The following is a 22,515-nucleotide window of genomic DNA, read 5'->3' as shown; positions in this document are numbered from 1 at the left end:
TCATTACCAATCCAGTGAGATCAGTAATATTAACACCTCTGCTTTACAGACAAGGAGACTGAGGTCAGCCTGTTAAGCAGTTACACTGGATCACAAAACCCAAGAATAGGAGGCTTTCAAAATATTGCTCTGAGACCTGTCCACATTGATTCTACCTTGGAAATGAAGATCTGAGCTCGGAAATGAAGATCTCTCCCTGCACCCCATTTACTGATGGCACCCCGGGGATCTCAGCATGCCTTCAGGGAAACAAACTGCTAAACTCCAGAATCTAGAAGAACACAGCTGCAAACGGATCCTGATAACTTTCACACCATATGGACTACCAGTCTCCCACCTGCAGCCCCCTCCCAACCCCCTCGGTCAACACTAAGCATGAATGTTCTCAGTCTCTTTGTTGCTTGTGTCAATACATGTTGTTTCTCTACAAAACAAGTCAATATCTGGTATTTTTCATTAGCCGCTAATGTATATTCTGCTGGCAGACGCTGCTTATCCGTACAGATTGCCTCTGCTTACACCTATTAGAATTTTTAGAACCATGGCTTTGGCCGCTGGTGGCAGCTCAAGAATGAGACCGGCTGCAGGAAATTAAATTGGCTGAACTTTCCTGTTTGGTATGACTGTTTGGGTTTCTATTCTCTCCTACCTCCCCATGCCTAGTTTTTCCTAAAATATCAACCTAATGGGCCACAATTAATGACCCAAGCAATCCCCTAATGGCCTCATCGTCAGTAGGGAAAGGAGTGTGTGGCCTGAGTAATTTCGGTGTCTTTCTCTAAAAGGGGTGTGTGTGTTTAGCAGGATGGCTTATGCCAATGAAAAGCCATTTGTGAAGAGATGACCTTGAGCTCAGTTCAGGGGGCTGAACTGGAAAAGCCAGTGAGAGTCTCCAAGAGGAAAGGGATGGAGAGCAGAGAAATTTATTGTCAGAGAATCTGGAACCTAAAGGTAGGAAAGACTTTTAGTTCAGGAAATGTATTTCCACTGGTAGCAACTGCTCAGCATCCCAAGATTAGGAAGATACAGACTCTGAGTCCAGATTCAGCATGAAAAGAAACCGTGACGGTGAATTATTGATGGCTGCCTGGCCTTGGGAGGGGGGAACAGAGGAGTGTGTGACATAGGCGTTCCCGCCCTCAATTAATCCTCCTTCTCACTTTACAAAAAGGGCAAATGAAGCCCAGAGTTGAGAATCAATTCATCCAAAGTCAGATAGCAAATCGGTGGCAGAACTGATCCTGGAACAAGGCAGTGCTCATTCCATGAAGCCACACGTCAGAAATGACATACTCGGACAAGAGAATTTTTATTGGTGGGAGAGTGTTATGGTTCCCTCGCGGAAGCATAGTGGAAAGGAGCACTACACACTGAGCCAAGATAAGGAAAACTCAAGCCTCTTTACGAGCCCTGTGATGCTGGAAAAACATTGAGCCTCTAAGGGATGCAGTTTTCTTAGCTAGCGAGTGGCAGGAAAAAGAGAGTAAATGTCCTCTAATAGATATCTTAGGTTTGCGGTCCCATGATACCTTAGAATAACTGAACAGACGTTGTACAAATTGGTGCAGCTGGAGAAGGGAGTCCACACGGCCACAGAGGCCTGGACCTCTGCTTCAGCACGCCAGCATTGTGGACAGCTCCCCACGCCAGGGCTTGCTTTGGATGGTGGGCAGGGCTGGGAGAAGGTATCAGCCAGTCCGTGTCACTCAAACAGGAACTCGGGTTTCATGGACCACTGCTCTGTCAAACTTCACGACAAAGCTCAGTCTTTAACAAGCATGAGGGTTTAGCTGGTATCACAGATCCCACCTTGCCCCTCCCTCTCCTTGCTGCTCCTGTTGTCCTGGAAACAAGAGTTTGCTCCAGGGACAAACTGGGGGGAGAGAGGAAATTTCAGGTGACAGCAGAACCTTCTGTTCCCTCGTCCCTTGTGCTTCTGAACTCTGGTCCTTTACCCAGCACAATAAACAGCGACTGAAGGCCTTTTATGCACAAATACAGAGCTAGGCCCCACGGGGAGACATAGATGAGAAAGATCGGGTCCTGTCCTTAATGAGTTCAGAACTTCAGAGGGGGAACAGACAGCTGCACAACTAAAAATACGAGGGAGGGTTGGAAAATGCTATAATCGGGGTGAATAATCTCCTGAGGGAGATGAGACGCTTCTGGATATGGGGGGGAGGGCATCGTCACACTTTCTCTGCCCTCCTTCAGAAGTCTCAGTGACACTAGGTCCCAGGCGTGATTGGTCAGCGGGGCTGTCTGCTGAACTTGAACTTGAATTCCCTGAGGGCAGGAACTGCGTTTACAATCTGTTGTCTTCCTAGCTGGCCGAGACAGGGTGTGTTTTTTTTAAAGATTTATTTTTATTTATTTATGATACAAGAAGTGGGGTGTAGGCCAGAGGTGCAGGGGGTGAGAGGATTCCACCAGAGACAGAGAGGGGAGCAGAATCGGTGGATCCAGTGAAGTGCACTGCAGAGGGGAGCAGCGGGCGAGACAGGAGAGGTCTGCTGCGCCATGCGGGTCAGCTCCCTGGCTGGGGATTGAACTCAGGCCACAGTGGCTGGTGATAGCTTGATAGCACCGAGACTTTAACCAACCCCTGTGCCACCAGGGAGGCCCCAAGACAGGGTTTTAAAAATATTAGGCATTCAAAGAAAAGATGAATCAAATCTTTTCTTCTGAATTCTACACCTCTGCTCACACTGTGTAAGACACTCTCTGGCCCCTCTTGGCTGTGAGCTCAGTTTCCCTACTCAGTCTTCAAATGGTTCCTCTTTGGAAAGCCTGCCCCATCTTCCAGCGGGACTTAATGACTTCACTCCCCCCCCCCCCCCAGAAGCGAGGACAAGGGTATCCACCTCGCGGTTGGATGGATTAAATGCGGCCCCTGCAGAGAGGTGTAGAATTCTATTCTGATGGCAAGGGCCACGTCTAAAGAATGTCTGATGCCAGGTATTAGGAACAGTCGACAAAGGTTTACTCTTAGACCACACTAGCTGCCTGACCTTGGGTGGATTACTCAAACTCTCAGGATCAGGTTTCCCACTGGGAAATGGTGATGCCCTCATAGGATTGCTGTCTGGATTAAACATCCTGGCAGTTTGCACAGGATCTGACCCACAATAGTCCCTCAGCAGATCTGTCTCCTTCCTCTCCTCTCTGTCCCTCTCTCTTCCTCCACTAGCGAGGTGTTTTAGCCAGAACAGCCACGTCACAGAGCTTTGTAGAATCCCAGGGAACACTGCATGCCTGCGTCCCTCGTAAATAGGCCGCAGTTCTATCGCGGCTCATCACAGGGGCTTCTTTTGGGAGCGAGTTGAGTTTGGGGGTCTCTGTGCAAACTGATTTTAAAAAAGTGGTCGTGGGCCTCCCCGGTGGCACAGCAGTTGAGCGCTGGGTTGCGAAGCTGCCGGCGACCTCTGCGGCGCCGGTTCGATCCCCGGCTGCTCCCCGGCCACCAGAGGAGGATCCCACATGGCGCGCAGACCTCTCCTGCCGCCCGCTGCTCCCCTCAGCAGTGTACTTCGGTCCTTCTGCCTGCTCTGCTCCCTGCTCTGGCTCTGGTGAATTCTCTCACCCTCCCGTGCTTCTGACTGTACCCAGTGCTTGTATAAACAAAAACAAACAAACAAACAAACAAACAAACAAACAAATAAATAAATAAATAAAACATGCCTCTAAAAATAAAAAAATAAAAATAAAAAAGTGGTCGTTGTTTCTCTTAGCCACGGGCAGTGATTTAGGAAAGGGCTTCAGGTGTGGAAGGAGGGCTGCTTGGAACAGAAGTGCTGAAGAGGTCAAATTGGGGAGCACAGCTGATCCACCCCGGAGCTCTGGTCCTGGAGCAGGGGTCCCCGTATAGGTACCTTGACATGGTGGATGTTGGTCCCGTTCATGCTGCTGCTCCTGTCGATGAGGAAGATGAACTCCCCCTGGGTCTTCCTCAGGTTTGGTTGCAGCGACTGAAGGTCGGGGCAGAAGTTGAGCATGATGACAGAGTGGTGGGGGATGTCCTTGTGCAGGCGCTTCCGGATGATTTCTGTCTGGAGGAGAAAGGATCACACTCTCATTTGGGCATTCAAGGGCTCCAAAGCTACTCCTGGGGGTCTACACTGTCCCCCCCTCTACTTACCAAGCACTGCCCAATCCCACTTACACCCTGCATGAAAGACCCCTTGCATGGCTGTGCCCAGCTCCTCCGCTTGCCAGGTTTTCGCAGGGGAAGAGCAAGCGTAGACTTTGGAGGCAGAAAGACCTGGGTTTGCGTCCCAGCTCTCACCATCCAGCTGTGTCCTCTTGGGCAAGTCTCTCTTCTCCCGGTCTACTTCCTCATTTTTTTTTTTAAAGATTTATTTTTATTTATTTATTTTTTATTATTTATTTATACAAGCACTGGGTACAGTCAGAAGCGCGGGAGGGTGAGAGAATTCACCAGAGCCAGAGCAGGGAGCAGAGCAGACAGAAGGACTGAAGTACACTGCTGAGGGGAGCAGCGGGCGGCAGGAGAGGTCTGCGCACCATGTGGGACCCTCCTGCGGTGGCTGGGGAGCAGCCGGGGATCGAACTGGCACTGCAGAGGCTGCGGGCAGCCTCGCAACCCAGCGCTCAACCACTGCGCCACCGGGGAGGCCCTACTTCCTCATTTGTAAAGTGGGCAAGTGTCCCCGGCTTCTCAGGGTGGGTATAGGATGAGCTGAGCGGGCACGTGGACGGGAGCCCTAGCCTGCGTCTGTGCCAGTCCTCGGTGGGCTTTTGCTCACACTGTGTCTAAGACACTCTCTGGCCCCTCTTGGCTGTGAGCTCAGTTTCCCTACTCAGTCTTCAGATGGTTCCTCTTTGGAAAGCCTGCCCCATCTTCCAGCGGGACTTCATGACTTCACTTCCTCCCCCGGGAAGCGAGGACGAGGGTACACACCTCGCAGTGGGATGGATTAAACGCAGCCCCTGCAGAGTGGTCGTCTCCAAAGGCAGCTGTCATGGGTGTTTGGGGTGGGGGTTCCAGGCCTTCTCTGCTTCCCCTCTAGCTTGCATGCTGCCCGAGGGCAAGAGCTGCCTGAGTGTCTTTGCATCTCTAGGACTTAACCTAGTGCCTGGCACAGACATGGACTCGCACGCATGAAGCAGGCCAGCGCTATAGATCTTTCTTTACCTTTTCATGAGACCTCCCGTTCCCTCGCCCCACAGGCTGCAGCTGAGCTTCCTGGCGCTCCCACCCACTCTGCACCACCTCCCTTCTCCTCGTCACTCTGCCTTTCTCTCTCTCCACCCCGAAGTTTTCTGTCTCTTTGCCTGACTGCCTTTGCATGCACTTGTCTCTGGGTCTCTACCCGGGTTATTTGTCTCTCTATTTGAGTCTGTCCTTTGGGGCCCTTCCCCAACTCAGTAGGTGACATTATCACCTGCCCAGGTGCTTAAAGACCTAGGAGGTGTTCTTGCTTCCTCTTCCCCACCCTACCCCCGCCCACATATCTACTCTTTCAGCAAAGGATTAGCAACTCTGCAACTAAAATACACCCTGAACTTGTCCTCTTGTCTACCTTCATAGCTACCACCAGGCTCAGGCTGCTATGGTCTCTTGCCTCCTAGAGCTTTGCCATCACCTCTTGTTGGCCTCTGTCTGTCTCCTGCATCTCCCTGTGCTCCATCCTACACAGAGCAGCTAGAGGGGTGGTTCTGGTCACGCTCCCCTACCCAGTAGCCTCCTCTCATAACAACACCATGGTTTTATGAAGCCCCCGGTGGCCTGGCCCCCACCTACCTGTTCATCTCACCTTTTCCCACTCTGCTCCCCACATTTCAGCCACACTGCCCACCTTTCTATTTCCAGACATGTCACCATCATTCTGCTTCCCGGTCTCTGCACGTTCTGCCACTTACTTCGTCATCATCCACCAAGTCGCATTCTCAGACATTCTATGAACATCTGGTTCCCCAGCACCCAGGGCTCACCGCCCGTCACCATATCCTCCTTTTTTCTTTCCAGTTCTCAGCCCTCTCCAAACTGATCTGGATCATTGGTTCACTTCTTGGCTCTCTCCCTGTGTGAGGATGTAAACTATGAGGACAAGAATGTGTTATTTCCAGTGCTGTCTCCCCAGGCACTGACATCTGTCGGGCACTTAGTGTTTATTGAACGAATAAACAATGAATCTGTGTGGGTCCTTTTGTCTATCGCTGATGGCTGTTGTAACTTTTGGGGCGTTTTTTCTCTCTTTGTCTCTGCTTCTCTCTGCATTCTTTTCTCTTGTACATAGTGTCTCCCTTGGTGTCACTTGCCCCCTCTTTGCTAAATCACAGTTTTTGACAGCTTGTCCTACCCACTCTTCCTGATTGATGTTCGCCCTCTGGATGCCCGCCTCCCTCCCTGAAAAGGAATCGGCCTCTCCTTCCCACATGGAGCTCCTTGCCAACAGCCGCTGCCCAGCCTGCTCTCTTGACAGCCAACCCAAGCAGCAACACCTGCATCTGCCAGTGAGAGGAGCCACCTCTGGGAGCCTGGATTCTCTTCTCTCAGAAGGATGGATGGCTCAGGATTCTCCAAAGTCTCCTGGAGCTGCCATTATCTGATTACAATGAACTCATCTCTGCTTAGCAGCTTGGGGCTGACGGCTGTCATCCTTGGAGCTCGTGAGAATGCAGCATATTTGCATAACCAGCACAAGGTGATAAGTTAATTCTCATTGGCTTTAGCGGTCCTAGAGTTAATGGATTTAAGGCTTGGCAGGAGGGGAGCCAGCCGCATGTCCAGGACACTCCTTGTGCCCTCCCCTTGCCTGCATGCTTGCAGTTCTCAGACCTCAGTGGCACCCTTGGTGCTGACACCCCCAACTCAGCCTCTTCTCCCAACTGACTCATCGGGGTGGGGAGCCCCTCTGGGACAGCAGGTGTTTCCCGTGGGGTTTCTAACATGGGGTTGATGTGATGGGCATTGAGCCATCTACCTTTCCCGGCACCCTCCTCGCAAACAGGTGCTTCCAGTGGGTACTTTAACAATGAGGATGATGTGAGTGATAAGCCATGTACATGTTCCCCTACACCCTCTGCCCCCTGCCTCTCATCATCACCCTCTGCCAATCAGTCCAGCAGGAAATGGGGGGGGGGGTCGAGCTATTAAATCTAACTTAACTGTCTTGCATGACTGAGTCCAACTCCTTGGACTCATTGTCATGAAAACTGACTCCCAAGATTACAGTCTTCTCTGTACGTCCGCTCGCCATTCTAACCTCAGTTTTCCCATCTATGGAGGAGGTGGGAGGGTAAAAAGAAGGGCACCATCATTCTTCAAACTATCTTGGCATCAGGACGCGGCTTGGTGTGCAGGCCGTAAATAGGAGAGGCTGCTGTCAGCTCAGCCTCCCACCAGTCCCCCCCCACACCCCCGTCCCTCTGCCAGGACCTCCTTTTCCTTTAGGGTCATGGGAGAGGTGGAGGGCAAAGGAAAGGGTCTTTATAAAATAACAAGCAAGGAAAAGCCATCGTAGGAGGAAGACCAAGAGACCCCACTCAGCTGAGGGAAAAGCCCAGGAGGTAAAGAAGGAGCTGGAAGGGCACCCATCTAGGGTCCTGGGGGCCAGGGAGGGCGGAGTAGCCTGGCAAAGGTCAAGGTTATTTCTGCCACCAGCCTAGATTTTGCCTGGCTCAGGCACCTTGAGGCACTAGGAGGAGGCTGGCAGGAGGGCTGGCAGGTGCTGCAGCATTTGGTGGTCCATTTCCCCTCTGCTCCAGAGTGCCCTGGCCCATGGGAAGCAAGGACAAGCAGCACTTCATGTCAAGGATCTGCTTTTGCTCTATCCAAGAGGCAGAAAACAACTGTGCCGGTGAAAGTATGGAGAAAAAGTAACTCTTATTCACTTGGTGGGAATGTAAATGGTGCAGTATCTGTGGAAAATGATATGGAGATTCCTTCAATAACAAAAGATGGCAATACCATAGGACCAGCAAAACTACTTGAGGTATTTATTTAAAGAGCATGGAAACACTAATACTAAAAGATAGGGCAGCATTATTCACCAAAGCCAAGACCCAGAAACAACCTAAATGACCATCAATCGGTGACTGAATAAAAAAGTTGTGGAATTTGTACACAATGGAATATTACTCAGCTATGAAAAATGATGAACGTGTGCCTTCTGTGACGATGTGGATGAAACATGAGAGGATTATGCTCCATGAAATGTCAGAGAGGGAAAGACAGTTACTGGATGGTCTTACTTTTTGTGGAACATAAATAACCATAGAAAACAAACTGGTAAAACACAATAAAAATAACTTTGGGACTCTGTGAAGATGGCGGTGGTTCCAAGCAGGCACGGGGAAGGGGCAGGAAGGAAGAGGCTAGAGGGAGTCCCTGTGATAGTGTGACACTAGAACTTTGGTGACGAGTGAGTGATTGAGGTGGGAAGCTGTGTTCCTGAAATGATATCATTTTGTAAATGAATGGTAAATCACTAAAACTTTATTTGGATGAATTGAAAGCATTTAAAAGAAATAGAGAATCCATGCTATTCATTAAAGAAATAAAGATCTGCTGTCAGCTCACTGTGTGACCTCAGGCAAATCACTGCCCTGCCTCGGGCTCAGTGTCCTAACTGGACGGTGAAGACCAAGTCCCCGGGGCCACCCAGGGCTGCCAACACCAGCTCCTCACCTTTCGCTCCGCACTGCTGTCCTTCCTCATCCCTTTAATGAAATCTGCTCTTCCCTTCAAGTGTTGCTCAAACTCTCCCAAGGTCATGTCCCCCTTCTCCATCAGCACGTGTGGCATGTGGGGCTCTGCAGAGAAGAGCAATTCTTGACTTGTGTGAGGGTGATGCCAGGGTCCTTGGGGGTTGGTGGACTCTGGGGGTGGGGGGGGTAGAACCTCTGGCTGCCTGAGGCTGCGTGGGCCATGGGCAGGCTCCTTGGCCCAGAGGCAGGAGAGCCAAGTGGCTCTGGGCCTCAGTTTACCCATCTGTGAATGGAACTGGGCTCTTTGATCTTTTCAGATTCTGACTCTCTGAATTCTTAAAGAAACAAGAGTTGCTCCCGAGGGTTCTGAGCTGCCAGAGTCTCACTGAGCTTAGGGCTTCAAGGATCCCCTACTGGCGGCAAAGTGCCCCACAGGGTGGATGAGGCCTCAGGGCCTCTGGAGCTAAAATGGAGACAGGAACCACTTGATGCCACCAGCAAGAACCCAGCTATCCAGGTGGCCAGTCCTTGGATTCCTCACCTCTCTATGACACCTGCCCTGTCTAAACACTGGCTGAGGGCATCTGTGTCCCACAGGATTGACGCCTCCTCCCTCCCACAGGCCTCCAGGGCCCCTGCTGTACCGCTGGGGTGGATGAGGATTTCCACTGGTCGGTCGAAGGTGTGCTTGTTGGCCAAAGTGATGATGATGCTCTTGGCTGAGGGCGCCGAGGGGGAGGCGTCAGCTCGGATCTCGTGAGTGGGACTCTCCACCCCTGGGTGGCACAGGAAGGTAGGATAGGCTTAGGGGGCCAGACAGTCAGGGGCTGGAGACCCAGACTGGAGATGACTGGCACTCCAGCCCCCAGAGCTGCCAACCTGCTGTCTAACCGCGGCCAGGCCTCCTCAATATCCCCCTCTGCAAGATGGGAGCTTGACAGCTGGTGCTAAGGAGCCCCCCTGCTCTAACCTCAGACTCTAGAGGGGTTCAAAGGAGCTGCTTCCTCACAGGGCAAAGAAGCACCCAGCAGATGAATTCAGAGCTTGGGTGGGTACCCCGTGAACGCCTCTTGCAACAGAATGGTGAGGTGCTCTGGGAGAACACTCATTGACAAGAAGCCAGGCCCTGTGGCCCTCTAAGGCCCTGACTGGGCTGGGGAGGTGAAGCAGCAGGATAGCAGTTCTCTACTGGGCTGCCTGTTAGAGTAGACAGTGAGCTTGAAATATTCCAACCCAGGACACACCCAGCCCCCAGGACAAGACCCAGTCCCCAGGACACACCAGTCCCCAGTACACACCCGCCCCCAGGCCACCCCAGGCCACCTTCATCAGATGCTCTGGGGTGGGACCCAGCAGGGTTTTGAAATCCTAGGTGAAAACCAGGAAGCAGGGTGTGGCCGTGACCTTAGGGAGAGCCTCAGGAACTACCTTGCCCCCAAGGGTATTCTCCAAGGAAGTCACTGAGCATGGGCTCATCTTGGGGCTGCATGTGGGGGAACAGAAGTGGGGGACCCTAGAAATCTGTGTGCTCAGGTTGTCTTCCATGGGGACAGTGGGCCTCTGCCCTCCCCTGCCCCTCCACCTCTGACAACTTCAGGCCCGAAGCCCTTCCCTACCTGGGGCCTTTCTCCGGGCCCTACCCTCTCACCTGCCAGCAGGCAAGGCCCACGGATTTCCAACTGGAAGTTGAACTCGTATTCCATGGGGTTGGACACATCCGTGTCCAGGAAGGTCGCCAGGCACAACTTGTTCCAGGAGTCCAGGGCCCGGGGGCCGAAGCAGTGCTTGTCTTTGCTGGGAAGGGGGCCGAGCAGGCGGTAGGCAGCCAGGGACAAGGCAGGGGGCCGGCGTGAAGACATGGAGAGGACAAGGAGTGCCAGGCAGCCCTGGCACCTCTTCTGCCCCCAGAAAGCTTACTAAGGAGCTCCTCCCACCCCAGGCCCACCCACCTGACCCAGGGAGAGCCTGAATGCAGACGCAAGGCACAGCCATAGACAAATGAGGGCCTCTGGGAGGCAAAGCATGAACTCACATGGCCGTGCCACCACCCCAGAAGAGGGCATCAGGGTCCTTACCCCAGGCTTTCAGATCCTGTAGCACTGACTCCCTCCACTTCTCAACTCTCTCCTTCGCTCTCCTAACATGTTATAGCCTAACTACTCCTACGCACACCCAGCCCTTTGCTGCCTCAGGGCCTTTGCACTTACTGCTCCTTCTGTCCAGAATGTTCTTCCTTCAGAATATGACTTGTGTCCCTCATCCAGGCTTCAAACGTTGCCCGAGCCCTGTCTAGTCCAGCTAAAATGACACCCAACCACATTATCTTCATGTCTATGGGCTATTTCTTTGGTGTCAGTCTCCCCGATTAAAATGTCAGCCCGTGAGGGAAGGGACCTGTGTACCAGTTTGCTCTGTACTACCAGCACGCAGAAAACCACCTGGCATACAGTAGGCATTTAATTACTATTCGTGGGCTACAGTCCCCTCCAACTGGGCCTGAAGTCAGCACCTGGACAGGTGGTGTCTGGAGTTTGCTGACACTGTCCTGTGTGTCCCTAGCTCTTCCTCCTTGTGGGGACACACTCCCAGCTGTTCCAGAGGCCTTCCAGGGTGCATGTGAAGCTCCTGGGTATAATTAACACATCCTCCCAGATTCCAAGCTGGCTCAAAGATTTGGGGTGGGGGGCGTTAAATAGTTTAACTGGTAATGCATTTCAAGTGTTATTTTTATACTAAATGGTGTTAAAATAGTGTAGAATACGTTTTTAAAATTCATATGGAATTGAATCACATGAAGTATTTCAAAAGTCATCTCTGCTTAGCAGGCTACTTAAAAATGGGGTTCTCTCTCCTTGCAGAGAAAATGCTCTTCCTCCTCAGTCCTGGGGATGCATAGGAGGAGCCCTGACCTCAGGTGCAGGTGTGATAGGCTGCCCCCCACCTCCTTTCCCCTCCTACCAACCAAAGGAGTACAGAGAAGCTGTCCTGGTGTGGGGTGTATCATGCCCCAACCCCACCCTGCTGAGACCCTGTGGTAATCATTCTTGCTTGCTTTGGGAAGAAGTTCAAAGGTGACCAGAGTCACACGTGTCCCCTCTCTGCAGCCTCATCTCATGCCACCCATGTTTCAGTTCTTCTCTGGCACCCTGTCCTTACTACCCCAGGACCTTTGCCCCTGCTGTGCTCACTACAGGACTGCTCTTGTCTGTGCCTCCATCCCTCTCACCGATTAGCTCTCAGATGACGAGTCAGAGCAGCCTGGCCCCAGGACCCCCAGCTGGCTCCCTCTTCACACTCTCAGTCCATGGACACCTTCTCCTTCACTGCACTTCTCACATAATTAATTATGCACGCAAGGAAATAGCCCATAAGTTCCACATTAGTGGTGGGGTTAGTTGGAGGATGATTTCCACCAAGCTCCCTAAAGGCAGGGACTGTGTAGGTCTTGTGCCCCCAGCACCCCTAACTCCTGCTCAGTGTCTCAGACCCAGTAGCTCTCAGAAAACTCCACTGGAGTGCCCTAAGAACAAAGCCTGGGGATTCTGGTGCAAGCTGCCCAAATCCCAGAACTTCTGGCCAGGACTGGTGCAGGCCTGCCAGCAGGTGCTTAAGTGTTCTGTACGTGAGCAGGGAGGAGGGCTGACTCAGGGGAGCAACTACTGAGCCTCACCTCGCCCTTGCTCCCCATTTCTCTCCTCTCCCTGACTCCACCCTCCCAACTCCTGCTCCCTTCCGAGACTCTGACCCTCGCCTGGGCTGGGGCTTCTTACCCTTGGGTCTGTTGACCGGAGGTGCCAGCATGTTTGGTAAGGAAGTGGGGCACAATCGGGGCGCAGACAGCAGGCAGCAGGACACGCACAGCCCCGCTGGGCAGCGTGGGCAGCTCCGAGGAGGTGCTGACGAAGACGGTGACGTTCTCCATGGGGGCAATGGTCCCCAGGTTGACCACGAACAGGATCCGCTCCAGATCCTCATCCAAAGCCACCTTTCCTGGGGTGCAGGAGTGAGTGGCGACGGCAGCCCCCTCTGGCAAAACGTTTCCTAAATACCAAACTTGCACTCAGGTGTGCCTGCATCATCTTTAGTCCTTCCAAGTGGTGGGAGGAAGGAGTCTGTTTTGCTGATGGGAGAGCAGGCTCAGCGTGGGGGTGTGCCTTGTCCATGGGACTCAGCCAATAACCCACTTGGTGAACTAGGATGTGAACCCACATCAGTCTGTCTTTTCATTGCACTCTCATAAAAGCGGTGGACTTGGACACTCCACACCCCATCAGAGGGTCACGTTTCCACCCCCAGACTACTTCTCACCAAGAACCTCCGCACCCTTGGGATCATGCTTTGGGTCATTCTCTCTCCTTCTGTCCAAGAGGCCAGTTCCCTCTTTCCTGCTGAGCCATTCTTAGCCACCATGCCGCCTTCCCTGAAAACCTCCCTGGTCTCAGCCTGAACCCCCTTCCTTCCTCTGACATCATCCAGGCCACTCATTATGGTTACTCCAAAGCAGGTCCTGGCTATTCTTTCAGCCTAGGAGAATTCCTTAAAACTTAAGGGCAGCTTAGCATCTCACATATTAGTAAGTTGTAACATGTAAGACATGGAAAGATTTTCAAACATCTTAATGATCAGATGAACAAACTTCACCTCGATCCTAGAGCCAGTGGTAAGACTCGCTTACATCCCATGATACTTGGTCTGGATTCAAGCTCTGGCTCTGCCGCGCACATGCTGTGTGACTTTGGGCTAGTCACTTGCCCTCTCTGAGCCTCAGTCACCTCAACAGCAGGTATCAGTGGCTACATTTTAAGTACTTTGTACTTACCAGGGACGGCATGCATGCTCTCTGTTGAGTTTTGGATGTGTATAACTTCTCGTTCTATTTTATAGGTGAGGTTTAATTTCTTATCGTAGCTTAAACCACTTGCAAACAATAGGATAAGGAGTCCAAACCCTGGTATTACTGATTCCACAGGCCCTGAGTTTAAATGGCATGCTCCGTAGAGATAGCGTAAAAACACTTTTGTTGCTTCCTTGGGTCCTTACTACACTTTTGAGATGAGAAGTGATTTCTTTTATTTTGCAGACTGTAGGGCAAGGTTCAGAGAGGTTAATTATTGGCCCAAGGTCACACAGCATTCCACCTGGGGATTCCTGACTCCTGTTCAGTGCTCCTTCTGCCCTATCCCATTGCCACCCTTGCAGTCTGCCTGGCCTGCCCAGGCCCCGCCACCATCCTTACCTGTGACAGTGGTGGCTCGAGCGCGGCTGGTGTTGGCGTGACCGCTCTCCAACTTGGCTTTGTCCTTGATCTGCACCGTCACGACACGGTTGGCAATGACTGCCTCAAAGCCGATCACCGTGGTGTATTCATCCAGGGGGTACACAAAGAGGCCTGCCAGAACAGGCCCAGCATCTATGGGATGCCCAGCCCCCTGCATGCCCCTGCCCTGGGAAGGGACTGAGCCTTGGGCCCTTCAGCTAGAGGGACTGTACTCATGACCAGCTAAAGGAAGTCAAGGAGGACCTCCTGGCTTGGGGTGGTGGGGTGTGTTTGGTGGCACCATGAGAACAGGGGCGCAATAGAGGGGGCAGCTGCCCCTGCCCCAGCCAACTCTTACTCTGCGAGGCCCACGTGGCCTGAGCTTCTGATTTTTCAGGAGACTGGTAATCTGGATTTTTCATCTGACCTGTGTGGGCCTGACAAGTGTATCTCAGTGCCCAGGAGCTGGGGCTCTGGAGTAAGTAGACCAGGCTTCTAATCCCACCTCTGCCACCTTCCCCAGTCAAATCATTCTAGACAAATCATTCAATGTCTCTAAGCCCTGTCTGTAAGATGGGAATAACAAGAGTCCAAGTCACATGTCATTGTGAAAATGGAAAAAATGGCCACTGCCAGTGAGCCCTGAGCCCCACATTTTAATGCTCTGGTGCTCCTCAAACTTGAGGAGCACACATATCACCGGGGATCTTGTTAAGATGTGGCTTCTGATTCAGTAGTTCTGGGGTGGGGCCTGAGACTCTGCATTTCCACCCAGCTCCTGAGTGAGGCTGAGAGTTCAGGGGTCACCTTTGGAGGATCAGGGTCATATCTCATTTAACCTGCCCACTAACAGTGGGGAGCTTGATGGCTGCCCTGGGGGAGCCCTCCACAAGCCCTGGCTTCCCACCTTCTCAGCCTCATCTGTAAAATGGGGTTGGGGGACTGGCTCTTTCTGTGTGTGAAAAGTCAAAGGATTGACCAGTAGTTACCCCATAATTTGGACTCCTGGACTCCCTGATGAGTCTGTTTTAAGATGCCCCCCTCAGAGCAACTAGGTCATTTGTTCTGCCCAGGAGGTTTCTGAAGGGAAGAGTTTCCCCATAGGCTTCTTTTGGAAACTGAAATGGTTTCGGAAACTGATCAGGCTGAAGGGAGGGACCCAGATACACGAGGCTTTGATGGGGGTGGTGGTAGGAGCCCTCATCCCTGGGGTTGGCGGGGAGGAATCCTAATCAGAACAGGCCTTTACACAGACCCCTCCCCTACCAGAGGAGCCTTCCTGTAACTCCCCTCCTTAAGGGGAAAGAGGTGTCTGGTTTACAAAGACTAGCCCGCAAATGTGCCTGCGCCCTGGGGCCCATCCTGATGATTCATATGCGTGCACTAGTTTGCGCTCTCCCTGTCCTTCCCCGGCATTAGCTCATCTGCTCCTCTCGCAGCCCTGGCGTCCAGACAGACAGCGGAGCATCCTGATTTTGAGAACAGTGGTTTCCCCAAGGTCACGGGGACAGTCACCCAAGACTGGGAGCTCCTCCTTTCCCCTGAGCTTGAAACCCCTCCTGTTGTGAGGCTCCCTGGAGAAAACCCCAGACTGTGCCGGTGGCCAATGCTGGGCGAACCGGCTCTGCTAGCCCAAAACTGGGGTCCCATCTTGGGGTCCCATCCTTCCCTGACTTGAGCCTGCTGGGCAGAAATGGTCTTATTTTATAGATAAGGGAACTGAGACTCAGAGAGGCTGGTGATTTGCCCAATGTCAACGGCTAGTAAAGGCAGGACAGGCTTCCAAGTAGAGAACGCGAGGGTGGCCCTGAGCGGCCCCAACCGGGGTCCTTACCCTGGAAGGGCTGGACTTCTAGGTTGCCATAGGTCAGGGAGGCCGTGAGACCAAGGGCATAACCACTGACAAAGGAGGTGACGTCAGATGCGGTGAGGGGCAGGGCGGCCCCCGTGATCTGGTTCAGCAAACCTGGCATCCCGCTGGCTACTCAGTCTTCAGGGCCTGCAGGAGACAAGAGGGCAGGATGTGGGCAGAGCACCTGCCTCCCCAGCCCAGTGCCCCCACCTCAGACCCCGCGGGCATCAGAGCATCGTGATTTCCATTTCCCGCAGCAGTTTCCAGGAGTGACCCGGCATTGCCCTCACCCCGCCAAGATGAATATTTTCCATTTCACAGTAGTGACACTGAGGCCCAGAGACCTGTGGCCCGCCTGGATTCACTCCGTGGTGGGGAACAGAGTCAGGGCCGGGGCCCAAGTGGGGTCACTTCCGGCTGGGATTCTCCTCCACCTAAGGTGCTCTCTCTCTTAACTCTGGAGGGGAGCAGAGACATGGGCTCTGGCCTGATCCCATGGTCAGCCACTTTGCCTCTTGCCAAGTGACAGGCCTGAGTCCCTTCTACAGTGAATCTGCCCCTCCACTCAACACTGGGCTCCTAGAGGGGATGCAAACTACCCCAAAGATGCCAAAGTGAAGGGAGTCACCCTCCTTCCAGGTTATTGAAAATTCTGGGAGTCCAAATGTCTGGGAGTCACTCCTGGCACACCTTCTCCACCCCCCACCAGTTGATGGACAAGACCTATGACTAATCTCTGGAGAAGGCCTGGCGTCCATCCTGCCTTCCCCTTACACCACCAGTATCCTCGTCCAAGGTGTTGTCAACTCTGCCCACCATCCTGCCACAGCCCTAACTGGCCTCCCTCCACCACCAGGCCCACTCCCTGCCCTGAACAAGCTGCCCACATGCAAAGTGGACACAATTCCACCACTGCCACTGGGGGTCTTTTTGCTCCCAGGAGGCAGCGCAAACCCTTAAGAGGGCCTGGGCCCTGGGTGGGCTGGCCCTGGCGGCCTCTCCAACTCAGTCATCTCCATATCCCCCCAAACACACTGGCTAGTCTCCCGACGGCCCACCCCATTCCTCAGATGTGTCCTGCTCTCTCCCCTCTTTGCCCTTTGCTACCTGGAAGGCTCCACCCACAAGCCACTTACACTGGTCACCGCCTGCCGGTTCCTTCAGTGAATTCAGGCTCCCCCAGGCTGCCGCAGAGCTCAAACCTCCCTAGCCCTGGGCCAGAATCCTTCCTCAGCCTCTCACCCAGCCTGTCTCTGCCCTCCACTACTTCTGCCAGCTGGGGAAGCCATCTGTAGTTTCTGGGATGTTATTTTGTCACTGTCTCTAGCCCCTCTAGAGGGCTGGCTCCCCAAGGCAGGGCCCATGGCTGGTTTTGCTTCCCATGGGAATCCTCAGTGCTGATTAAATTCAGAATGAAGCCTGCTGTGAGCTCCCCATCCCCCCAAATATCCACAGCCTTTTTAGAGCCATGTATTCATGACCGGGTGGCTCCCCCAAGACACTCCAGGTCATCACCTGCCTTTGAGACGTGGGTGGGACTGGGGAAAGAAGCTCCAAAGGAGGGTGTGGCATGCAAATTGAGGTCCATTTGCCCTGGGCTTCTCCTGTGGCCATTTATTTGCCAGGCTGTTCTGACAGGTGCGCCCACCTCTCTGGCGGCCAGCAGTGCCTTTTTAATTAGGTTCTCCCTGTGGCTCAGGCCCAGATAGCAATCATCCCAGGCTTATCTCGGTGGCTGATTGACAGTAGGAGGCAGATAAGTTGCCAGGAGGGAGATGTTGTACCCCAGCTGCCTCCACTGGGGAGTCTGCCCTGGCGGCCCCAGCATAGCCAGGCCCCTGGTGATGGGCGGAGTAAAGCAAGATGGCGGCGGTCATTTCCTGATGGAACTTCTCCTGCCACCCACGGTCCTCCCGCCTCCCCCCCTTGTCCCTCCAGCCAGAACGCTGATGGAGAATGCGACCTCAGAGGACTCACATCTGGACTGGTGGTGACCTTGAACTTCAGCTCCAGTCCATCTGGGGGTGGAACTTTGCCAAGGGCATCTCATCCAATCCAGTCTTCCACTCGGGCCCTGGTGCCCACCCCAGGCTTCTTGGAGAAGCCCTTTGCCCAGGGAATGGACTTGGACAAGCAATATTGATATACAGGTGACTGAGAACGTGAACAATGTCAGCCTCTGAGGAAGAGGCAATAATTCTGTGGGACCCTAATGAATGTATATTTTTCATCCATTTACCCAGCACTTGTAAGCACCTATTGTGCTTATCACACAGTAGGTGTGATCCTTACCCGGGCCATTCTCACCAGCCTACCATCTAGCAGAGAGAAGGCTGTGGGCGGTGGGAGATCAGAGTGACACACTGGGGCTTATGGGACATTGAACTTGTGCCAGGCCCATAGGTCATTCCATTTGCTCCTCAGCGCAACCTTCAGGGGTGCATTAGGTGAGGACAGTGAAGCCTCAAGAGACATGTTTTGCAGGTGAGTTTAGGGTGCCCAAAGGACACACAATGGGGACTTGTGTAGGATTTTCTCCTGGGAGGGGCCTGGGAGAGATGGGGCCAGAGCAAGATATGCTGAGTGCCCCCAGCAGATGGGGCCATGGTAGGCAGCAGGTGGCGGGGGCCACTGGGAGACATGACAGTGCTCCAGGACAGGGTGAGTTCCTGGGATCAGCCTCAGGATCAGGGTGCAGGGCTCAGCAGTTTTCAGGCTGATTTAGGATGCCGGGATCACCACCTACAATGCATGTCCCTTCCCCACCTCCTTCCCTGATCTGTCAGTCTTTGCCAAGTCTTTGCTTGACTTTTGGGGTGCTGAATCTGGAAAATGGGCTGGGAAGGTGGGGGAAAACAGAAAGGGGATTGAATGGTCTGGGGCTGGGAGCAGGGTGAGGATTGTACAGAGAACTTAAAGATACCACGGGGAGAATTTCGAGGTGGGGGGCGCATCTTACAAAGGGGGGTATCCTGAGTTACACACTGGGTCCCCTTAGATAGTCTTTCAGAGGCACAAACAAACTGGGAGTTGTGTCGGGTGTCAGGCTGTTTGTTGGAATAGTATGTCATGCTGAACTTGAACCCTGACAAGTCTCAGGTTCTAGGAGGTTCTGACATGACAGTTTCTTGCTGGTCTAGAAATTGTAAGTCCCAACTGATTGCTGTCTTCTTCGGAGCCAGATAATCTAGGTTTGAATCCCACTGGGTAACTTATGGCTTCACTCTCCTCCCCAAGTGAGTCACTTGATCCTCAAATGCTAGTTCCCTCATATATGAAGCTGGCCGAGCGCACAGACCTATGGTAGCTCCTTGCTGGTGCTTGAAGGATAAATTGATACAGTCACCTCTTGGTATCCTTGGCTCCAGCACCCTTCACGTACCAAAATCCAGGATGCCCAAGTCTCTTGTAGAAAATGGCACCTTATTTGAGTATAACCTATACACACCCCCTCTCTACTTCACACCCTCTCTAGTCACTTACCACACCGAATAGAGAGTAAAAGCTGTGTAACGAGCAGTTACCCTGTACTGAGTGGGAAATGGTGACATGAAAAAGAAGTCTGCCCTTGCTCAGTATGGATGAAACTGTCGTAGGCCTCGTGGTTGACTGTAGGGGGCTGTAATAAATAAAAGTGCCCAGTACAGTGACTGGCACACATGGTGCTCAAAAAGGACTCATCAAGGGCCTCCCCTGGTGGCACAGCGGTTGAGCTGGGCTGCGAAGCTGCCTGCAGCCTCTGCAGTGCCGGTTTGATCCCCGGCCACTGGCGAGGGTCCCACATGGCGCGCAGACCTCTCCTGCCTCGCCCGCTGCTCCCCTCAGCAGTGTACTGCGTCAGTCTGCCTGTTCTGTTCCCTGCTCTGGCTCTGGTGAATTCTCTCACCCTCCCTCGCTTCTGACTGTACCCAGTGCTTGTATAAATAAATAAATCTTCAAAAAAAAAAGGACTCATCAAGTGAAATGAATGAATGTCAGCCACTTGCCAAGGAAACTCACCTTTAGTGCTCACCCAGGTGCAGGTGAGAATAAACGAATGGAAGAGGCAGGTATCAAATGAGACTGCATACCTAGAGATTCAATTCTGACCCCTTCTTGTTGCTTGCCTCCACTGCTGCCCCCTCTCGCAGTGGGGCCAGAGCCATCCTTTGTAGAGGCAGCTCCAGTCATGTGACTCTGAGGCTCAAAACCCTCAATGGTTCCCCACATTCCTCAAAGACCTCCCTGACTTGGGCCCGTGCCTGCTTCCTCTCTGGTCTCTCCTGTGGTGACTCTATTCCAACCCTTCTTCTGCCTTAGATCTTTTGCTCAGGCTGTTCCAGCTCCAGGGATGCTTTTCCCTTAGGGAGTCACAAGGCTTGCGCTTTCCTCCTGCAGGTCTTTGCTCAAATGGCACCTTCTCGTGGAGGCCCCCCTGACACCGAATAAAAACTTGCAAGTTGTTCCCCGTCTTCACCGCCATCCCTCCCGCTGCTCTGCTTCCCCGAAGCATGCACCATTGACGTGACATCTGCATGAAACATTTATGATGCTGAAGCTTATCTTGTGCCTCCCCTCGGTGGGGCAAGGATTTGGAGACTGTTTTTCTCAGGGACATGTCCCCAGAGCCTTGAATTGTGCTTGTGCTATTAGCATAGGTGGTGAATAAATATTTGGTGAATGAATCAACCAATATGTAAGCACAATGCAGAGTTGCCATTTCTGGATTTCTCTTTGGTCCAGCAGAGGGAGAGAGGCCCTCTGGCCACCCGGCACAGGGCAGCTCCTCAGAGATGTTGACGCTAAATCCATGGCTTAGGCACTCATCCTGGTGTTTATCAGTCAGGGCCCCAAATATACCCCCTCTGCCCTCCCTGCCAGCGTTTCGGTTTCACCCATCTCTGATAGACCATCTGTGCCTAGGGGGTGCTCTGTTATTCTTCCCCCCGAGCCAGCCCCTGGCTTCTCCCAACAACACAAACTTCACTCGGTGCCTTCCTCTCCCATGGTGCCCCGCGTCCTTGCTGTGACCTATGCCCACTGCAGGAGGGGCTTCATCCCCAGGATTGGCTGCTTGCTCCTGTCTCAGAGTCCAAAGGTGAGCTCCCTGTGGGCATCAAAACCTCTCCAAGGGCATCACCCTTCTGTCCTCCCCCAAGAGCCCTTCTCCTGGGGGTCTGGTGCCTATTGGCTGAGCGCCCTGCCCCCACCACTTGCCAACTCCAAGGTCCTGATCACACTCTCTGTTGGGCAGGTGCTCCGTGCCTGGATCCTGGCTTCCTCTGCAACCCAGCCCTGCCTCTCCCGCAACTCCAGCATCCATGGGAATCATCTTGTCTTCCCTTTGTCCCCCACCTCAATGACCTTTGTTTCCCCCAACTCAGCATCCCAGTTCCACTCGCATGCCTTGACCTTGAAATGCCCACGTCTTCGGGCCTTCTCCCAAACTCCCCCCTTAGGCACATGAGGTCACGCTTTAACCTCACGGACTCCTGCTCCTTCTTGCGTTCTTGCTTGCTAATTCTTTAGCATGTATCACCCTCAGACATACATATAGTCTGCTTTTCTATCCTTTTGAAATCATCCTCCCAGATCCCTAGAGCGCACCTGCAGTGAGGACAAGGATTTTGTGTTAGTTTGCTCACCACTGTGTTCATTACCCACAGAATAATGCCAGGGGATAGTAGATGCTCAATAAATATCGAATGGATGAAACATCATTTCCAGCGCTTTACATACCCAAGCTGGTAACACTCCTATGATCTCTGTTTTATGGATGACAACATCAAAACTCAGAGAGGTGCGGAAACTTGTCTAAGGCCACACAGCCAGTGGGTAGTAGGGCTGGGAGTTGAACCCAGGGCGAAAGACCACTGAATCTGTCTGCTTAGCCATGTGACTGCACTGCCCCAGGCATGAAGAGCTGCTGAGAAACTCCTCTCCAACCCATGCAGGTGCTTATTCTGGGCCATCTCCACCGTCTTCTACCTGGTTCTTCAACCTCCACGCTGCCTCCTTTCTAGTGCTTCTTGCTTTTTTTGCCCAACGAGGCAGGTTAAATCCCTTGCCTGGCCTACAAGGCCCTCCCCATCCAACCCCCATCTCTGCCCAGTGTCGTTCCAGCCGTGTCCTGTATGTTCACTTTGCTCCAAACACACTGAGCTGCTCACCTGCTCTGAACAGATCAGGTTTGTTCCCATTTTTCCTCTCTTCTCTGCCTTCCAAAGCCTGTTCACCATTCAAGACCCGTTTCCAGTCACCTCCTCCAGGAAGCCTCCCTGACACCCAGTGCATCAGACACACCTTCCTGGGGATCCCATAGCCTTTGGGTACTGTTTGTCCCACTCCACACCACAAAGCTTGTCTACACAGCTTGCTTCCATCAGGGCTGTGAATTGTGCAGGAACACCTTCTGTGGGGCTTCCCCCCTTCTTTGGTTGGGTCCTAGCTTCCTGCCTAGGGCTCAGGGCACATGAGAAATTCAAGTTGGGCATATATATACTAGGTTCTAGAGCTTTGTGGTTGTTGCTAATGCCCATCCTTACTTTACAGGCAGAGAAACTGAGGCATGGAGGAGGAAGTCTGGCGCCCAGCATCACACAGCTAGTGAGGGGCCAGGCTGAATGGGGTAGGAAGCAACTGTTCTTTCAGAGCCTGTCCTTTCTTGTCTCCAGCACCTTCCCTGCCCATGCTGAGCCCAGAAGTGTGACAAGGGAGGGCCAGAGGGAGGGCCAGGAGGCTGGTGCACTGGGGC

At 53.0% G+C, this 22,515-nt stretch overlaps 1 protein-coding gene across 1 annotated transcript in view; it reads right to left on the bottom strand.

Annotated features, from left to right (window-relative positions):
* Nucleotides 1-15,903, bottom strand: part of VWA5B1 (von Willebrand factor A domain containing 5B1) — a gene marked incomplete at both ends in the record, with an annotated part of 35,521 nt that extends 19,618 nt beyond the window's left edge. Inside the window, 7 exons of the mRNA XM_084244098.1 lie at nucleotides 3,873-4,049; nucleotides 8,654-8,778; nucleotides 9,318-9,449; nucleotides 10,322-10,467; nucleotides 12,444-12,663; nucleotides 13,910-14,062; nucleotides 15,765-15,903. Coding sequence (XP_084100224.1) covers nucleotides 3,873-4,049; nucleotides 8,654-8,778; nucleotides 9,318-9,449; nucleotides 10,322-10,467; nucleotides 12,444-12,663; nucleotides 13,910-14,062; nucleotides 15,765-15,903 — 1,092 coding nt within the window. The remainder of the gene's footprint in view (nucleotides 1-3,872; nucleotides 4,050-8,653; nucleotides 8,779-9,317; nucleotides 9,450-10,321; nucleotides 10,468-12,443; nucleotides 12,664-13,909; nucleotides 14,063-15,764) is intronic.
* Between the last annotated feature and the right edge of the window lie 6,612 nt (nucleotides 15,904-22,515).

This window comes from Talpa europaea (genome assembly GCF_964194135.1).
Source record: "Talpa europaea genome assembly, chromosome: 9".
In the NCBI taxonomy this organism is placed as follows: Eukaryota; Metazoa; Chordata; class Mammalia; order Eulipotyphla; family Talpidae; genus Talpa; species Talpa europaea.
The sequence above is the reverse complement of the archived record's forward strand: the minus strand, read 5'-3'. Positions and strand labels throughout refer to the sequence as shown.